Consider the following 18,023-nt stretch of genomic DNA (forward strand, 5'->3'; position numbering starts at 1 on the left):
AATTCAGTTTCTTAGATATTAAAATATTTAGTAATACACAAATGTTTCTGAAAATTATAGAGAAGAAAACTGGTTCAACATTTATTCCCTAGTTACTGTACTTATTCCCTATGTTCCTTCCATTTCGTAATTTTAGTTCCATTTTCAGTTCCGCAATTCTACTACATATGCCTTATCTTGGTCTTCTCAAAGTAAATTTTTGGACCAGCGATAGTAGGTGGTGTTTACATTTGGGAAGTGTATGCTTTTCATAATTTGTAATATATGTAGATTAAATACATAATTATTATCAAATTTACAAGATGTAATTGTTAGTTACAGATAGTTAAACAAAATTAAGATAAAATGAATTTAATTACTGCATTAAAATTTTATATTACTCGTATGACAGAAGAAAGTGGACCTGGTATGAAAGTTCTTTTGATGGATAAACAAACGGTAAATCCAAGATTTTCTATAATAAATAATATTTAAAAATTACAAACTGAAATATAATTACATGGAACAACTTAAATTATGAACTTTTATAATATATTCATTCATCTTATGTATGCAAATAATAAAATACATTGTATTATTGTTTATAAAAAATGAAAAATGTAAATTGATAAAGTTACTACAATTGTATTGAATTCTCTTTCTTTTTTTGTTATACTTATTGAATCTTATAGTACTTTAATTTCTATTAATATTAATTTTAATTGATATATTCTCCTCCTTCGTGAAATTTTTTCTTTATATAAATAATTCTAAACTTTTATAAATAAATCTTATGTACATATAAACAAATCTTGAGCTTCTATGATAGTATCGAACTATATGAACATTTTCATTGACATACTTCTAAGAAATGAAATTTATAGCGAGTAGATTATAAGATTTTGATCATTACTTTAAATTTTTATTGAGATAATGTTAGTTAATTATAAAACTGCTGTTATGTTAAATATTGTTATGATTTACCTATTTTACTATTTGAGTAAAGCATCATGCATTTTCTCTTTTTTTGTCTATAAACTCTTTGATAATGGTTGAGATCTATATGCGTATATTTGTAGATATGTTGATTTTATATATCTTTATTTATTTTAAATTTGTTGAACATCTGCAGTTTATGAATAATATTGATAAATGTATAATAATAGTAATAAGGAGAAATATTCTTTTTAATTTTATATAAAATATAACTCATTATGTATATTGAATCAAGGTGGAATATGTGGCAAACAATATCACAATTAAAAAACATAGCAATAAATAGCTTTTATTAATAACATTACGGTATTACAACAAATGCTGGTACGATTGCAACTTACCCCTTCTTTAAATGTTAGATTATTCATAGCTCTTGTTAGAAAAAATTTATTTATGACATTAATTGTGACATTAACATGCATAGATAATATAGTTAAGTAAATTGATTATTTTTATTATCTATATGTTATTTGTATCAAATGATAACTTTGCCTGGAGTGGAATTCCCTTAAATGTATATATCAATATAAATATTAGAAGATTCACATATTTCTATATATACTACAATGAATGGATGCTGTAATAAACAACCAACATTCAGCTTAAACAAAATCTAACTTAAAGTGCATAATAAAACAGCATCTTATGAGAAGCAGGAGTAGACTGACCTGGGTTACTATGATTCTCAGTCCACCATATAAAAAATATGTTAAAGACAGAACATTTGATGTAGAATTTAAACTGGATTTTGATCTTTAATATACTTAAATAACATTATTTATTCATATTCTTGTCTATAAATATTAAATTTGAAGTATACATTAGCCAAAATATATGCTTGAACTGTGTAATTTTTATTTACAGTGTAGTCTACATCCTGTAATTAGTAAGAGATCTTCAACGTTTATCTAATCATATAGTTTCCTCTGTATTGTATCTTTACTACTACATGTAAATACGTAAAAATTTAAATTAACAATGGAAGCTCCAATTTTTTAAAGATTAAAATCCTTGTTTGAATATTGATAAATTTGACTTAATTTCCTCAATTTCAATGACTAGCAGATAATTTGGTTTGAGATATTTTCACTTGATAATTGTTTCATGTCTTTATTACAAATATAATATAATAAAATACATTGGTCGCACAATTTGGAACCGAGCTTTACTAAATAATCGGACAGGCGAGTTTTCCTGAATTAGCCGCTATTATCTGATTTCGAATCGTCCTGCAATAAAGAAGCAGAGGATGAGAACAAGATATAGGAAAAGCATGTGAAATATAGCAGAATGTCTACAACAAGTAGAAAATAATTTAAATATCGTGGTATCATTCTAATCCAAAAAATCTTAACAATCTGATTAAAGCAATCTTACAATGATTTATTAGTAATTAAGTAATTGATGATACCCAAGATAACCGAGTTACGTAAAAACAAATACATATATAAATTCAAAGGAAAGTTTATAATTTGTATATTTCCAGACAAGTATCGTGAGTTTACTATATAGTCAGTCGGAAATATTTCTTAAAGAAGTTTATTTATTCGAAAGGATTGACACAAATGTTCGTAACGAAGGATTAAAGCACTTGAAATGTATAGTTTTCATAAGACCAACCAAAGAAAATATCGAATACCTCTGCAACGAATTAAGGTGTCCCAAATATGGCACATACTATATTTGTAAGTAATTACAAAAAATTTTGCATTCTTAAATTCAGTATTCCAGTATTCTAAAATGTATCAGACTAAAATATACCAAACTTATCAGCAAAATATACACATCAAAGCATATGTATTAGAACAGGAAGTAAAACTATGTACCACAGTATTTATATAGCACTTGTTAAAATTAACATAATGCAAAAATGATTTGTTCGTGATTTATTATAGTACTTTTTGATTTTTAGATAGTAAATTTTTTTAATATCTACTGTTCTATGCATGTATTTCTCGTATTGTTTAACGATAGCGTTTTGTGTTTCGACCTTATTTCTGTACAAAGTGCTAATCTGTATATCATATTACTTTAGATGACCTGTAACTAAATATAGATAGGTGAAAAGAGAGGAGATTACTTGTTATTATTTCCATAATTCCCAATTATTTTGAAATTGTAAAATGCTAATAATAATTATATCAATCAACTATTAGGCTATAATCACTATATTGTCATTTAGATTTCAGTAATATTATCGCAAAGGCTGATATCAAACTTCTAGCTGAAAGTGATGAACAAGAAGTAGTAAGAGAAGTTCATGAATATTACGCAGATTATTTAGCTATCAGTCCGCATTTGTTTTCACTTGGGATTAATACATGCTCGCAAGGTACCGAATTTTTGATAACTAATTAATTAATTGAGAATCGTTACGTGAAAAAATGATTAAGAAATCTATTATAAAGTTTTTGATAATAAATATTACACCAAACTGGTGTAATGTAATAATGAAAGCAAAATAGAGAGCGAAAAATGTAAAAAAATAAAATAAAAATAATTTTTTTTTCTAAGGCTTGCTATGGAATCCAGTACATTTACACAGAACCGTCCTAGGCTTAATTTCAGTCTTATTATCAATTAAAAGATGTCCTTATATACGTTATCAAAATAGTTCTGAGATGGCAAAGAGATTATCAGAAAAAATACGCGAAGTATTAAGTAAAGAATCGAATTCATTCGAATTTAGACAGGATTCTAGTCCGATTTTATTAATAGTTGATCGAAGAGATGATCCTGTTACACCCTTATTAAATCAGTGGACTTATCAAGCAATGGTTCATGAATTATTAACTATTAACAACAATCGTGTTAATTTATCACATGTGAAGGGTATCTCGAAGGAATTAAAAGAAGTTGTTCTTAGTGCAGAACATGATGAATTTTATGCAAGTGTAAGACTATGTCTATTATCGTTTTATTGATGATTTTATATATGTGTATATAGATACATATAATAGGATTCCTTATATACGTTCAACGAAAGGTACATTTCGCGTTATATGGGATTCCGCTATATGTATAATAATAATTTTCTAATTATTATTAGTATAATTTATATTTAAAACAGAAATATTTTTGAATAGAATTTATATCTTAATTTTGGCGAAATTGGGCAAACAATAAAAGAATTGATGGATGAATTTCAAAAGAAAGCTAAGAAACATCAGAAAGTAGAAAGTATAGCCGATATGAAAAATTTCGTCGAAACTTATCCGTTATTTAAAAAGTTATCTGGTACGGTATCAAAACATGTGACAGTAGTTGGCGAACTATCTTCTCTTGTGGAAAAACATCATTTACTGCAAGTATCGGAATTAGAACAGGAACTTAGTTGTCAAAATGACCATTCTATGCAGGTGTAGTAAATTTAAGAAGTTGTTAATTGTGCTTGCAAATTATTATGCTTTTGTAACGGTTATTTAACAATAAATAATTATACGTTTTTCTTTATTATCAAAGCTACAAAAAATAAGGGAGCTTATTAATAATCAACAAATACGAGAAATCGATGCTGTGAGATTGGTCATGCTTTATGCGCTTCATTATGAGAAATATGCAAGTAATGATATCAATGGTTTATTGAACTTATTAAAAAACAGAGGTGTTTCAGAAAAATTTTTGAAGGTATATGAAAATGAATAGACTTTTATTCGTGAGTTTGGTATAAGCTTCGAATTTATTACAATTTCAAAATGATATTGCAGCTAGTATACAACATATTAGAATATAGCGGAATTAATGCAAGGCAAAATAATTTATTTGATCGAGAAGCAGTAGCCAAGATTACTAAAAAGTTATTCAAAGGTTTAAGTGGAGTAGATAATATTTATACCCAACATACGCCATTACTGAATGAAACACTTGAGGATTTAATAAAAGGAAAGTTAAGTTTACAAACATTTCCATATCTTGGAAATACAATGATGTCAAAAAGGTAAATTGTATGTGATATATTTTATGGAATTCAAAATAGAAAATTAATTAATAAATTTATAATTAGGAATTTGTGCGTGTGTGTGCGTGCACTATTGTGCATATTAGTAACTGTGTATTTGTTATTCTACAGGCCACAAGATATCATCGTTTTTATGATCGGAGGAACAACATATGAAGAAAGTTTAACAGTCCATAATTTAAATAAACAAAATCCTGGGATAAAAATTATTTTAGGTGGCACTACTATCCATAATTCTACAAGTTTCTTAGAGGAGATTCAACAAGCTACTTCAGGCATTTTATCGCGATACAAAAACAATAACAATTGAAACATTGTTTGTACATAATTTGGTTTTAAGTATTTATTTATATAATTTGGGATTATTTATAATGGTTACAATCATATTCCACTGATAACAATATTAAAAACAAATTGTAGTATTAAAAAAATAGGAAATTATATTAATGTTAAGTAAAACTTGTGTTTCCAATGAAGTAATTTTCCCAATTTCTTCATTTTATTCGTCGTAGGTAAGAGCATCTTCAACAGGTACGTTTGTAATTTCATTCTCCTTTATCGGTACCTTTAACATATATTTCGTATGTTTCTAACGTTAACATGACATAAATGTCAATAATTAAAATTACACATTACAATCTGCTGGACAGAATATCTCTGATTTCTATTGCATTCAGTTGTATAAGTAATGAAAATGAATCAAAATATTTACATGATTAATTAAAATTCGGCCTTATTTTACATACGTGTAACTTCTTCTTATCTTAAACTCAAATCCATGAATATAGAACTTCTGATATTTTATTCCCTTATATGTTTCAGAGGAATTCTTACCAGCTTCCATTTCTAAAATCATTTTTACGATAAAATACACTTATTTTTACTAAATATTGCATGTCTTAAAATAGTAATTTATTATAATCGTTCAAATAAATAGAATGTGATTTATTTAGGGAACTTCACATATGTATGTATTATCTTACTTATAAACAGGAAAAGTGTAAATATCTTACTTGTATCAAATTTTTAAAATTTGTAAGCATAAATAAAATATAGAGTATTGTTTGAAAACGTTTTGTAAATACATCATAATTTGTTTCTTATATATATATATAAATGTCTTTTAAGCTGTATTCAATAATTTGTTCGTGGAAGTTTACCGAATCTCAAGAATATTTTAATTAATTTTTAAATTTCAGTAATTAAGAAACGAAAACCCCAAATGCAATTTTGTATTTTCGTCTTATTTTAGTTTATAGAAGCTTCCCTTAAATTACCTATCAAACACTTTTCATAAAAAATGTTTCATACGATATACATGTATCTTTTAATTCTATAGATAGTAAATATTGCTTTTGATAATTAGTTCGCTATTAATTTACGTATTTTCATAACATTCATGCATTATTAATACAAATCGACCAAAATGCGCACATAATTACAGCGGCAAAGTAAGTACTTACTTACCTTGAGCCACAAAGATGTATCAATACGAAATATCCATTGGTTAACCGCCTAATAACTACAGGCTGGATTTTGAAAGAAATGATACGAATTAAACTTAACAATACGAGTATATTCTAACAAGGAATCAAAACTACAATGTAACTTGAAATAATCTAAGTTACAAGAATTATAAATCTAGTTGCAAGAATTATAAAGCCTCGATTTAGCGATGATTCTTGCTCTGTTTTACGTATGAGTGACGCGGGGTGTTCTTAGGCACTTACTGAATATCCGAATGATGATACGACAGTACGTTTGAAAGGGAATGTAACCCGTAGATTATAATGACTGATACAATACAAAGTACGAAATGATTCAAAATGTACGTGAATCCGATCGCAATGTTCTATATTAATTTTAGGAATTGCATGTAGAATTTCAAAATGCCGCTCCTTTTATATCCTAGAATTCTATAATTTTAATTACGAAATAGATTATGATCTTATACGAACTAATACGATATATGTACTTGCATATTATGCCATGAGCCAACCACATAAAGAAGATACGCTAGTCTAAACGTGCATTTTGGCTCCGTGCAGGATGCGTATGTACCACTATAATATTAAAATAAACATAAGTATATTCCATTCTCTCAGCGCATATTCCTCCTAATAATTAATTTCATAGTTTCGTAAATGTAAGTCATACTGTATAAACATATATACTATTGGCGCATTAGATTATAGAAAGTCATGTGAAATTGGTGCAGTAATTATTGTAATTATAGTTAACCTTCTGACTATTATTAGCGCTTATTATATTCGACGTCACTATGTATTATGGTCGGCACTTTCTTATACTTTCGTTTTGAATAAGCTAAATGCTGTAGATATATTACTTATTTTACATATGTATATGCATTTATCTTTATTTATCAATAAGTGGTCCACTAGATGAAATTTACAACACTGGCTATAAAAAATTATATTGTGTTATTTAAAAAAAGTGAGTGTGTCTGACTTTCTAATTGAAAAAGCGCTTTTTAGAATTTATTATATTCGATTTATTGATTGTGTCGATTCAACGTTAAGTAATTTTTCTTAAGAAAATTTTTCTGTCAGATTATCGGTAATGTTTAGGAAATCATGACCGTCATTATGACGAATACCACATGTATGCCACCCCTATAGCTAACCCTTAGCTATACATAATTAGTGTAAGTATTATGATCACGTTTTAGAAGTAAACACTAATCTTTGTTCGAAGAAACGTATACGAAAAAAATGAGCAGCGTAAAATTTCGTCATAAATAAAAATTGTTTATAAATTATAATTCATTAACGATCTACGACAATACGAAAACTATACATACTTACTGTATTATGCAAATCATTACCGCTAAAACACAAATATCTACTGAATTTGTAAAGAAATTATTGCTATCTATGTTATTCATTGTATTGCATCAAAAGTATTTACCTTTAATATTCCAGTTGAAAATGCGTAAGTTGCCATCACCAAAGTAGCAAAAAATCCAGCAAAGAACTGATTTCGTCTCTTGTTAGGAAATTCATTTTGTGCATATTTTCTTATACTTTGAGCACTTTCTTTGGTCTTATATTCGCAACATTCGTTCGAAAAATATTTTTCCGATATGCGGGATATGTACGACATTAGGTTTGTGCAGGCTTTTAAATGGTTTTGTAATGCTGGATTCGGCAAAGGAGCTTTGAGCAATGGTGCTAAGTAAGAATATACAATAGCATCCAATAGAGTAGGTTCTTCACCTAGAAAATATACTGAATCCCCAAGACTTATGGATAGCAGTGTCAAACATTTCTGTGCTTCAGAGTAAACCTATTACATATATAATATCAGAATTATATATAAGATGAAAAATCCTGTACTTTAAGTAATTAACAAAGATATATACAATTGAGAAAAATATATTAATTTCAATAATTTGCATTTGAGTTAAAAAATTATTTGAATTTATTGGAAATTGATTTTATGCAACAACTTAATATTTATTACTATAAATATTAGGAGTAGTAGAGAATAACTACCACAAATATGCAGATTTATATTAAAATATTAATGTATATGTAAGTATATTAAATTCATTTATTAAATTTTAATATTATAAGATAATGTTAGTATTATCATTTGTGAAATCAGTCTACTTAATTTGTCTAACTACCTTATTTTCTATGATACTTATATCATCTTCTACAGGATACAAAATTTCAAGCAAAGCTCGAGCTTGTCGTTCCAATTTTCCTGGATAGTAAAAATTTAATGGAAAAGGCAGTATTTTACAATACCATGGTCTTATTAATTCATTCACATTTTTCTCATCTATCCACCTAAAGATAATAATATTTCGTTTTTAATTAATACAATTCCATTGCATTTTATTTCACATACTCTTGCCTTGTAATAAGAGAATGTACATACCAAATGAACTGCAATGCTGGGAATAATTTTTCTTTCAACATTACACCATAAGCCATAATTTTTGCACATTCTTTTCGACTTAAATTCTGTTCTGTATTATAATTCTTTCCTCTAAAATATTCTATTATATTCTTGGTTTCATTAAATGTACCATCATTAGTTATTAGTATAGGTAAGTTGCCATAAAATGGATTACTAGTTGCATTAATTTTCAAAGGTATATCATTAAATTTGGCATAAACCTAGAAAAATAAGAAATATAGTACCGATCAACATATAGAAATCCATAACTGATAAATGATAATAAGAACAAATTATTAAAAAACTAAAGTAAGTTCAAATTATCTTATTGAACCATTATGGTTTTTGTTATGAGCAGCTGGCGAGAAGTATTTTATGGAATATGATCGTAAATGTGTCAACAAGCACGCGGACCGGACGCTTAATACATATTTATAAACAGTACTCAAATAATGAAAAATTAGGTAACATACATAATGTTTATTAAAATACTGAAATTACCATTCATCTTGTTTACAAGATATAAGAGTAATTAAAATATTCCATAACGTTTTGTGACAATGAGAATATATTATAACCTATACACAAATTACATACCAAAACCTGCAAACATTCCGTGTCAACTGACGGTAAACCCCAATCACCTTCCCAAATAGTTAATTCAAATGTGTCCATTGTCAAAAAATAAAAAAAATTAATCACTTATTTCATAAATTAAAGTACACAATAATCACACGTGCTTCTTTTCACTATACAGTAAACAAAGATTTTTGTCGTTAAACCAGATGTAAGATTTGGTGTACTTCTCAGAAAACAATCAATGAATTAATTTGTGAAATCAACAAAAGAAGATTAACTCAAATTTGCTTATTTATTTGTACGAATATTTATATATATACACATTATATATATTGTTATATATAAAAGTATATGTTACATATATAGATTAATATAATATAATAACAATTGCAATAAATTACAATAAATGTAATACATAATAATTACAATATAGTAATAATAATAATAATTATTATTATTATTATATATACATATGTTACTAATTTATGAAGTGAAAACTAAATTTTCACTGAAAGACATCTATAGGTATTTCTGTTACAAAGAAATAGCGTAATTTAATATATTAAATATTAATTTAATATATTAAAAAGGGCTATTTAAATGAGCAAAATATCACAAAAAGGTATCTTAAATAATTATAAGTATTTTTAATCTTACTTTAGAACTAAACCTAAACCTAATTCCAATCTAACAAAAATCCTAGAAAATTTCGCTATTTTTATTTTGTGATTCATTTTGAAATATGTCGATACATTTCATCGATTTTGAAATATATCATAAAGCTCAACACTTTTAACAACTTTTGTCTGTACATATAACCGACGCTCGACCATAGTTTTCGAACTGGGTTGGGTTATTACTAGTATTAAGTCGGTCACCGTGAGGCGGACGGACAGCATTTCTCTGCTTAGTCCCTTTAAAGAATAACTGAATAAATTCGTTGGATTTCAGTTAGGTAAAGCAGCGGAATGCTGGCCACACAACTTCCGAATTAATACGACTATTCATCTAAGCCAGTTTGAATTATTGAGAAACGGTTTAGCATTATATTTAACTCTAGTAAGCAAAAATGATGAAATTTTTGGGGATTTTTTCTAGATTGAGGATAGGTTAGGTTTAGTTCTAAAGTACAATTAAAAGTATTCATAATTGTTGTACGTAACTCTTTTTTATGATATCTTGCTTATTCAAGTAGCTTTCTTTACATATTCAAGTTTAAACAAAATCGCAGGTATTGAACAAATTGCTCACTATTATATTAGTAAATCAGTTAGTAGTATTAGTCGCTAATCACTTCTAATATTTGTTCTAAATAATAAGAAATGTACATTTGTTGAAATTAACAATGAAGTTAGAGCTTGTATTCTTTTTGTTTGCAAGTATTATATATAAATAATATTTAATAATACCTATTAAAAAAGAAGACTGATATTTCTTTAAAGAATAAACCGCACCGACATGAAAACTTAGATGGCGGTATGTACATACTACAGATGGCGCATATAGTCTTCTTCGATTGTGGTTGCAAATATTACTACGTACATTCTACTGGAACCGATTACTATTCCCATACTTCTTTGGAAGCGAGAGAGTTCACTCGATCTTACGTATAAAATACAAAGTAAGTAGACTTTATCACAAAGCGAAAAATTATAATTGTACGCAATTGTTATTTTAAGGTAGTATTTATATTTATTTCATTTTGGAATACTTTCAATCGTTATTCAGTTGTTTTTATAAATATTTTAACAATATTTGTAAGCGTAAATTTAATAATTGTTAAATATTACAAATATTTATAGATAAGCATTAAAATAAGAATTATATTTTATTATTCTATTAAACTCAGATTGAAATCATTTGTATTTGACTTCTTTTTGCGAAGATCTATATATTCTGTTTCTTCCTTCGGAAGGTTCTCGATGGTCCAAAATCACACAAAAAAGATATTGTAGAAAGCCTGAATATCGACGTTACTACTAGAAATCAATTCATTAGTTTCACAGATAATATTTAATTGTATTATATGAAATATGTGCTACAATATGTATTTCGAAGGTCGATGATTGTGTGGTACTTGCATAAGTATGGGAAAAATTTTATACTTGCAAAATAAATCTTTAATCTTTTACGTTTAAATCTGGACAGTCAGCATAATTGAAATAAAGTTTTCTTTCGGATATAAGTATCTAATATAGACTATTTTACATAATTGTGCTAATTTTTAACATTTTATAAAACACCTTAGTTATTGTTTTTATATTTTTTGTAATTTAAAATTCTTGACCTTACCGGTCTATTATTTCATCAGTTCTAGAAGATTCATTGCTTTTAGTAATCAATCATGTTATTCATCTGCTATTATTCAGCTAATTTTCAAATACATTAATTAGTAATAATTTTTGGTATTTCATTTTCTACAATCATTTATATATTAATTTCATAAAAAATGCGAAATATTACGAAACATATTTTTTTCTTATTTTTTAACAAATTTATACGTAATATTTAGATAACAAAAAAGAGAATTAGGATTTATGTAACAGCGATAAGCCGAAGGTTAAAGATATAACGGAAAAAATTCGTTACTCTTCTTTATAGGTAAGATAAATTCGATTATGATAATGTTATGAAATTTGAAACTTAAAGGTTACAGATAACTTGCATACTATTTGTATTATAAATTGTAAAAGTTTAAAATACGAATATTTACAATTTTATGAATATTTATATTCTTCACATATTTCATATAAAGAAATAATTGTTACATATATATATAATTTATTTATAACAAGCCACTATACAGAAAAACTTTCTTTTTTTCACAAGCTCAACAAAGTTCTACAATTTGCTTCATCAAGTAATTTCAATTTTATTGATAAAAATCTTTTTGTTGCAGTAATTCAAAACATAATCATGCCAGTCCCAGCACTTCAGAAACCTGCTCCTGCTTTCCATGGTACTGCAGTTGTAAAGGGAGAATTTAAAGAAATTTCCCTTTCTGATTACAAAGGGAAATATGTTGTATTGTTCTTCTATCCATTAGACTTGTAAATATATCATTTTATAATTTTTATATTTGGCATTATATGTATAGTTTAACATGTCATATACTGATACGTGATCATTTGTTTTACAGTACATTTGTTTGCCCAACTGAAATCATTGCCTTTTCTGATCGTGCCGAAGAATTTGAGAAAATTGGTTGTAAACTCATTGCTGCATCTACTGATTCTCACTTCAGTCACTTGGCATGGGTAAATACACCACGTAAACAGGGTGGTCTTGGTGAAATGAACATTCCCCTTCTTGCTGACAAAAGCACCAAAATTGCACGCGATTATGGCGTGCTTGATGAAGAAAGTGGAGTTCCATTCCGTGGTCTCTTTATCATAGATGACAAGCAAAAGCTACGTCAAGTTACTATTAATGATTTACCAGTTGGCAGGTAAAATTGATATGATAAAATAATGTTTTTATATATAACATATAGTTTTTAATGCTGCTCTACATAACAAATTCGTGTATTTGTAGATCTGTTGACGAGACTCTGCGTTTAGTTCAAGCATTCCAGTATACTGATAAACATGGAGAAGTATGTCCTGCTGGCTGGAAACCAGGAAAGAAGACTATGAAGCCTGATGTGGCTGCTTCTAAGGATTATTTCAAAGATACATAAATGCATCAATTAAAAAGATTCCTACATTTTATTAAAATTGTCATTTGTGTAATACTTTATCCGTACTAAAAATCAGTAGATTATTTTGTAATGAATAGGATATTATTTAAATATCAATGCTAATTATATTTTCAATATGAACTATTTTCATTCCCTACAATAAATGTATTTCATATATTGTGTGCTTAAATTATTTATTTAATATTCTCCATTATTTTTGTTTAATGTTTCTATGTGTATAATTGTGTGTCTTCAAAGTGAAGATTGTTATTTTCAATTATTAAATAGTTTTTGTTAGCAACTTAATTTTGAGAGTATGAATTTGAAATTACTGAATTGATGTTATTATGGTAAGATGATAAATGTATGTCTCAATAACTTCTCAGTGTAGCAAATGGAATTCTGTAAATCAGTATCTACCAAATTCTATAATATATGATGACTAATGACTGTGAAAAGGTTATTGCTAAAGCAGGTTAAGAAATTTAAATAATTCATTCATTTACTATGTTAAAAACTGATCAATACATAATTTGCGAAATATATTCTTGATGGAGCACTGAATAGAAATATTTCACTTTTTCATATCATATTTTTCAGAATATTAAGAGGTTTTTGATATAAATGAATTTAGTATTATATCATAGCCTACAAAATGACGAATTCAATAATAATGTTTTGAAATTATCTTTAATCTTAAAATATAGAGAGAATGTATCAAGAATAACTATAATTTATTTGTATTTGTACAATACTTTCTATTATGATAGTACAATATTTTTTGAAATTACACTACTTCAACATCTCTTTATTATAAGCTATTGAATTCTTTTTATCGGCTGCAACGTAACACTAGAAAATGAGAAACATAAAATTAGAAAATGATTCATTAGAATGGTTAGTAAATTCAAGGCTAGCTTAATAACTCAAGGCACAGAAAAAGAGAGAAATCTTTTTATTCAACGACTATGGACGAGTATGGAGTAAAACATTAAAACATTATAACTATGTTCATAAAATTTGATATTTAATTACAGGATGTGGGCTTTGTCATTGCTTTATTGTTGGATTATGTGGTATGTGTGCATTTGCAGAAGCTTGCGTTCTTCCAATTATTTTAGTTATAATCCCATTTATGGCATGTGATTTAAGCCTAAATACAAGCCAAGTGACTACTGTGTATGCTATGTTAACTTTAGGTACATATACATATATATATATATATATATCTCGATAGATTATACAAATGTGGCTTATTAGTTTATGCATTTCTTACAAGAATATGACCAACTGATAATTGTTAATTATCAACAAAAATTTACGTATGTAAATACGAGTAAATCAAAATTATATACAATTGAATAAGGTGAAATATGGTTCCAACGTTATTTAGTTCCTCTGCTGCCGTAAAAACAAAGATAAAGAAATCTCATAAGTTAAGCAAGATAGAAAAAGAGATTATGAAACAATGATTAAAAAATCATATTGCTTATTAGATAGAATTTGTCGATGTTGAGAAATAATGAAGAAATCTTAGATGATCATGAAAGTGATCATGAAAGGGGTTCTTTCTTACTATCATTTTAACAATATTAGTAACTAAATGACGTCACAGGTCTATTATATGTAAATATAAATTACAATGATAGTATAACTAGAGTTGTACCAACTAACCAAATTTCCCCTCTAGTATAACTAATCAAGCGAGGTTGTCTTGCCATTACTTTAACGATAAGCGGAAAATAATCTGATCACATATCAGGCAATTACTGGTTACATAAACCCTGTAGTCTCCTTGGTAGAATGAAAAATAACTGGTTAGCAGAGACCGTTTTAAAACCTCATTGATCCTAATTCAATGATGTTATAAATCTTTTTACTTTGTGTCTTTACGTTTTCAAATAAAATATATTTAAAATAAATTATAAAATATTTTATATTTAGATAATTTATAATATTTTATGAAAATAAGATTGTGTATAGGAATGGCTGTAGGAGCATTTGTATTCGGAATAATAATCGATGCAAGTGGACGTAAAGGATCGATTCCCGCCACTATGATCGCTGTGTTTTGCGCCACTATCAGTTTATCCTTTGCGCAAACTACTTTCCTGATATACCTTTCAATATTTGTACTTGGACTGGGGTAAGTCCAATTACTATCTATGAAATCACATATGTAATTGTCATGCATAATAAGTGAGGTATATATACACGTAAAGCTGAAAATATCTGCTCGTTACATATGTATAACAAGGTATATTTTTTTAGATTAGCTGGTAATAACGTGGTTTTAAGAGTATATGTAATTGAATTTTTGCCCATGAAACGAAGAGGCTTTTGTTTAGTTGCTTTGGATGTATTAGGAGTTATTGGTTATGTGTCTGCTTTAGGTAAAGATTATAAAGGAGTACGAAAGTCCTAAAGTCATTAAACGTTTTATGGTAATTGAAAATAGGATTGTCATGGCTATTGATGCCTTCGATCGTGCGACTACAAAACAAAAAATTTCGACCAAATTCTTGGCGAGTCCTTATAGGATTAGGAGGTATACCAAATCTGATCATGGCATGTGCGACTAGTTTATTACCGGCAAGTCCTAGATACTTGCTTTATCGGCGTCGGTACGAAGAAGCGTTAACTGTATTACGGCAGATCTATGCAATTAATAATTCGAAGCATGCCGATACTTATACAGTACGATTATCTTATATTAAGTCATTTCTCTCTTTTTATAAGCGCAATTTTTCTGTGAGTCAAATTTCAGATAATAACACTGCTAAAATTTTGAAACATTACAACCATTTTCAAGCAAAGCTAAACTTTTTATGTAAAATTTCAGCGACTGAAATATATGATATACAGTAATACATTTTATTATTCCAGTTACGTACTTTAGACAATTGTGTTCGACCAGACGAGGAAGATGATGAAGATACAGGAAATGTGAGTAAAATAATGTGGAAATTCTGTATAAAAACACGCAAACGAATCCGCAAGATATGCAGCACACCATTTAAATGTACCACGATATTAGGACTTTGTATCAACCTTTTACAATTTCCAGGGTAACATATCGTTTTCTATTAAACGTAATCGCATTAAACACGCTTTATCATTTGTTGTGATAATATGATTACAATAACTAGAATCATTTGGGTTGCTCTTTGGAATACGCAATTGTTTCAAGAAACAGAAAACTTTAATAAATCAGCAAAGAAGAATTCTACATGCGTTGTCGATATAGAGAACTTGGCATTAGGATTTTTGCACAATTGTCAAGAAATAGACACGGATCGTTTTAGAATTCTTTTCTATTTATCTTTGAGCTACATATTAGGAGAAATTTTGTTGCTAATTGGCATCGATGTTATTGGTAGAAAAATATTTCTAGGTAAGCGTATCGTTAGCATACCTTTCATTCTAACGTTGCTATATTATTAAGGACAAATCTTTTCGATTTTATTTTTTAGTACTTTCAGGATTAGTGGGAACAGCCGCGTGTCTTGGTTTATTATTTACAGTTCATAATATAGTACAAATCGTTCTTTCATTGATCATACTAGCAGCTTACGCGATTGGTCGTACGACAACTTCGATACTTTTACTGGAAAATTATTTTACCGGCGTAAGGTTAATTATGAAACAGTTTCTGTGATTAGACGCATATTTTTTTGTTAGAAACGTATACAAAGATATATGAAATTTTTAGTGAATTTAGTATAATTTCAGGGGTACGATTATCGGTTTATCCAGAATATTTCCATACTTGGTTGGTAGTTTTACTAAACTCTTCCTAAATATACAGTGTTTTACTAGTATCTACATTATGTCAGGAATTTTGTTGAGTAAGTAAACTTGGTGATTAAAAATATTGAACGAATTTAACGAGTTAATGGTTTCAGGTGCTGCTGTTGCAGGGTCACGAATGCCTGACCTAACCCGATTACCGATGCAAGAATAACTTCTTAATGTTCATAATTTTATAATCTCGATAAATTATAAATAATTCTCTATGGACTATAGTTATGTTGTAAAAAACAGAGCAGATCGTTATTCATATTTCGGTAGCAGTCATAAATGTTTCTATAGTACATGAGAATTAGGCAAATTTGTTTCGTGTATGGTATGGTAGAAAATATAATAAAAATATGGCGGTAAAGGTGTAGTAAAAAATAGTTGAATTGGCATGTACAGGGCATACAGACACATATAAATACAAACGTGGGCGGCTATTCGAGAGTATACGCCATAGTCTTTCCACCGTCTATTTTCGACGAGAACAGGAAGACCGTCTCTTTTACGTGGTTATCGTGGACATGCTCTCGCGCATGCTCTTCGAACGTGGTGGAAAGCCTCATCGTCACGAATACGCTCTTGTATTCGTTGTAAATACGAATGCCGAATGCTCGCTACCGAAAATAATCACGCGAGGACGTTGTTGCGATTTCAGGCCGCTTCTTCCGCGGCTCTCTTGACGCCGCCAAACGTAAAAAATGCATTCCCACCGCGAACCTTCGAGATATTCGCCGCAAGACCTAGCGATATCCCTTAACACGAATATTCGTAATAGCATCGGTTTCATTAATAATTAAACGTACGGTAAAATACGATCGGTCGTGTGCTTACTTTGTGTTGGATCAGCGATAGAGGATCAAACAAGTAAATTGTTACTGATGTGTAACGAAAGAGTGATACAAAATTTGGTGCTGTTCATTGTTCGTCCCCGTTACCTTGACTTCAGCTTCGAAGATAAAAGACATTATAGTTAAATACCACAGCAGTGACTGTCATTCTGTATTGTGTTAATTTCAAATTAAATAAATAGATGTTACAATTTCTAAATATCCCAAACTTTGTTACCAGAGGTGTCTAAATTCGATTCGGTGCTACGCCTATAATGTC

At 28.2% G+C, this 18,023-nt stretch overlaps 4 protein-coding genes across 24 annotated transcripts; 3 read left to right on the forward strand and 1 right to left on the reverse strand.

Moving 5' to 3' along the window:
- The first annotated feature begins 158 nt into the window (after positions 1-158).
- Vps45 (vacuolar protein sorting 45) lies at positions 159-5,392 on the forward strand. Its single transcript, XM_069121129.1, has 8 exons — positions 159-438; positions 2,462-2,660; positions 3,158-3,307; positions 3,490-3,869; positions 4,062-4,334; positions 4,438-4,602; positions 4,683-4,912; positions 5,045-5,392. The coding sequence occupies exons 1-8, from the start codon at positions 346-348 to the stop codon at positions 5,241-5,243; spliced, it is 1,689 nt and encodes a 562-aa protein (XP_068977230.1). The 5' UTR covers positions 159-345; the 3' UTR covers positions 5,244-5,392.
- LOC138183767 (metaxin-1) lies at positions 2,070-11,054 on the reverse strand. 15 transcript variants are annotated; one of them, XM_069121132.1, is made up of 6 exons: positions 10,849-11,054; positions 9,458-9,609; positions 8,840-9,081; positions 8,583-8,748; positions 7,862-8,239; positions 5,363-5,498 (listed from the first exon to the last, which is right to left on the reverse strand). In XM_069121132.1, exons 2-6 carry the CDS (start codon positions 9,533-9,535, stop codon positions 5,433-5,435), a joined length of 930 nt encoding a protein of 309 aa, XP_068977233.1. In that variant the 5' UTR covers positions 9,536-9,609; positions 10,849-11,054; the 3' UTR covers positions 5,363-5,432. The 15 variants fall into 15 exon arrangements, 12 of the variants coding, with proteins under 12 accessions (XP_068977237.1, XP_068977233.1, XP_068977232.1 ...); XM_069121131.1 differs by lacking the exon at positions 10,849-11,054 and adding an exon at positions 10,097-10,207; XR_011174143.1 differs by lacking the exon at positions 10,849-11,054 and adding an exon at positions 5,680-5,779 and having other exon boundaries at positions 5,398-5,498; positions 9,458-9,759.
- Positions 11,055-12,338: 1,284 nt separating this feature from the next.
- Positions 12,339-13,295, forward strand: Prx2 (Peroxiredoxin 2). Its single transcript, XM_069121142.1, has 3 exons — positions 12,339-12,489; positions 12,579-12,887; positions 12,974-13,295. The coding sequence occupies exons 1-3, from the start codon at positions 12,356-12,358 to the stop codon at positions 13,116-13,118; spliced, it is 588 nt and encodes a 195-aa protein (XP_068977243.1). The 5' UTR covers positions 12,339-12,355; the 3' UTR covers positions 13,119-13,295.
- Positions 13,296-14,553: 1,258 nt separating this feature from the next.
- LOC138183777 (synaptic vesicle 2-related protein) lies at positions 14,554-17,161 on the forward strand. 7 transcript variants are annotated; one of them, XM_069121153.1, is made up of 9 exons: positions 14,554-14,935; positions 15,102-15,264; positions 15,390-15,511; positions 15,577-15,869; positions 16,005-16,186; positions 16,268-16,512; positions 16,592-16,751; positions 16,851-16,966; positions 17,024-17,161. In XM_069121153.1, exons 2-9 carry the CDS (start codon positions 15,104-15,106, stop codon positions 17,080-17,082), a joined length of 1,338 nt encoding a protein of 445 aa, XP_068977254.1. In that variant the 5' UTR covers positions 14,554-14,935; positions 15,102-15,103; the 3' UTR covers positions 17,083-17,161. The 7 variants fall into 7 exon arrangements, 6 of the variants coding, with proteins under 6 accessions (XP_068977254.1, XP_068977253.1, XP_068977252.1 ...); XM_069121152.1 differs by lacking the exon at positions 14,554-14,935 and having other exon boundaries at positions 15,079-15,264; positions 16,601-16,751; XR_011174153.1 differs by lacking the exon at positions 14,554-14,935 and having other exon boundaries at positions 15,081-15,264; positions 16,592-16,746.
- Positions 17,162-18,023: the final 862 nt, after the last annotated feature.

Source organism: Bombus flavifrons, chromosome 10 (assembly GCF_040668555.2).
Source record: "Bombus flavifrons isolate JBK064 chromosome 10, iyBomFlav1_principal, whole genome shotgun sequence".
NCBI classification, from domain to species: Eukaryota; Metazoa; Arthropoda; class Insecta; order Hymenoptera; family Apidae; genus Bombus; species Bombus flavifrons.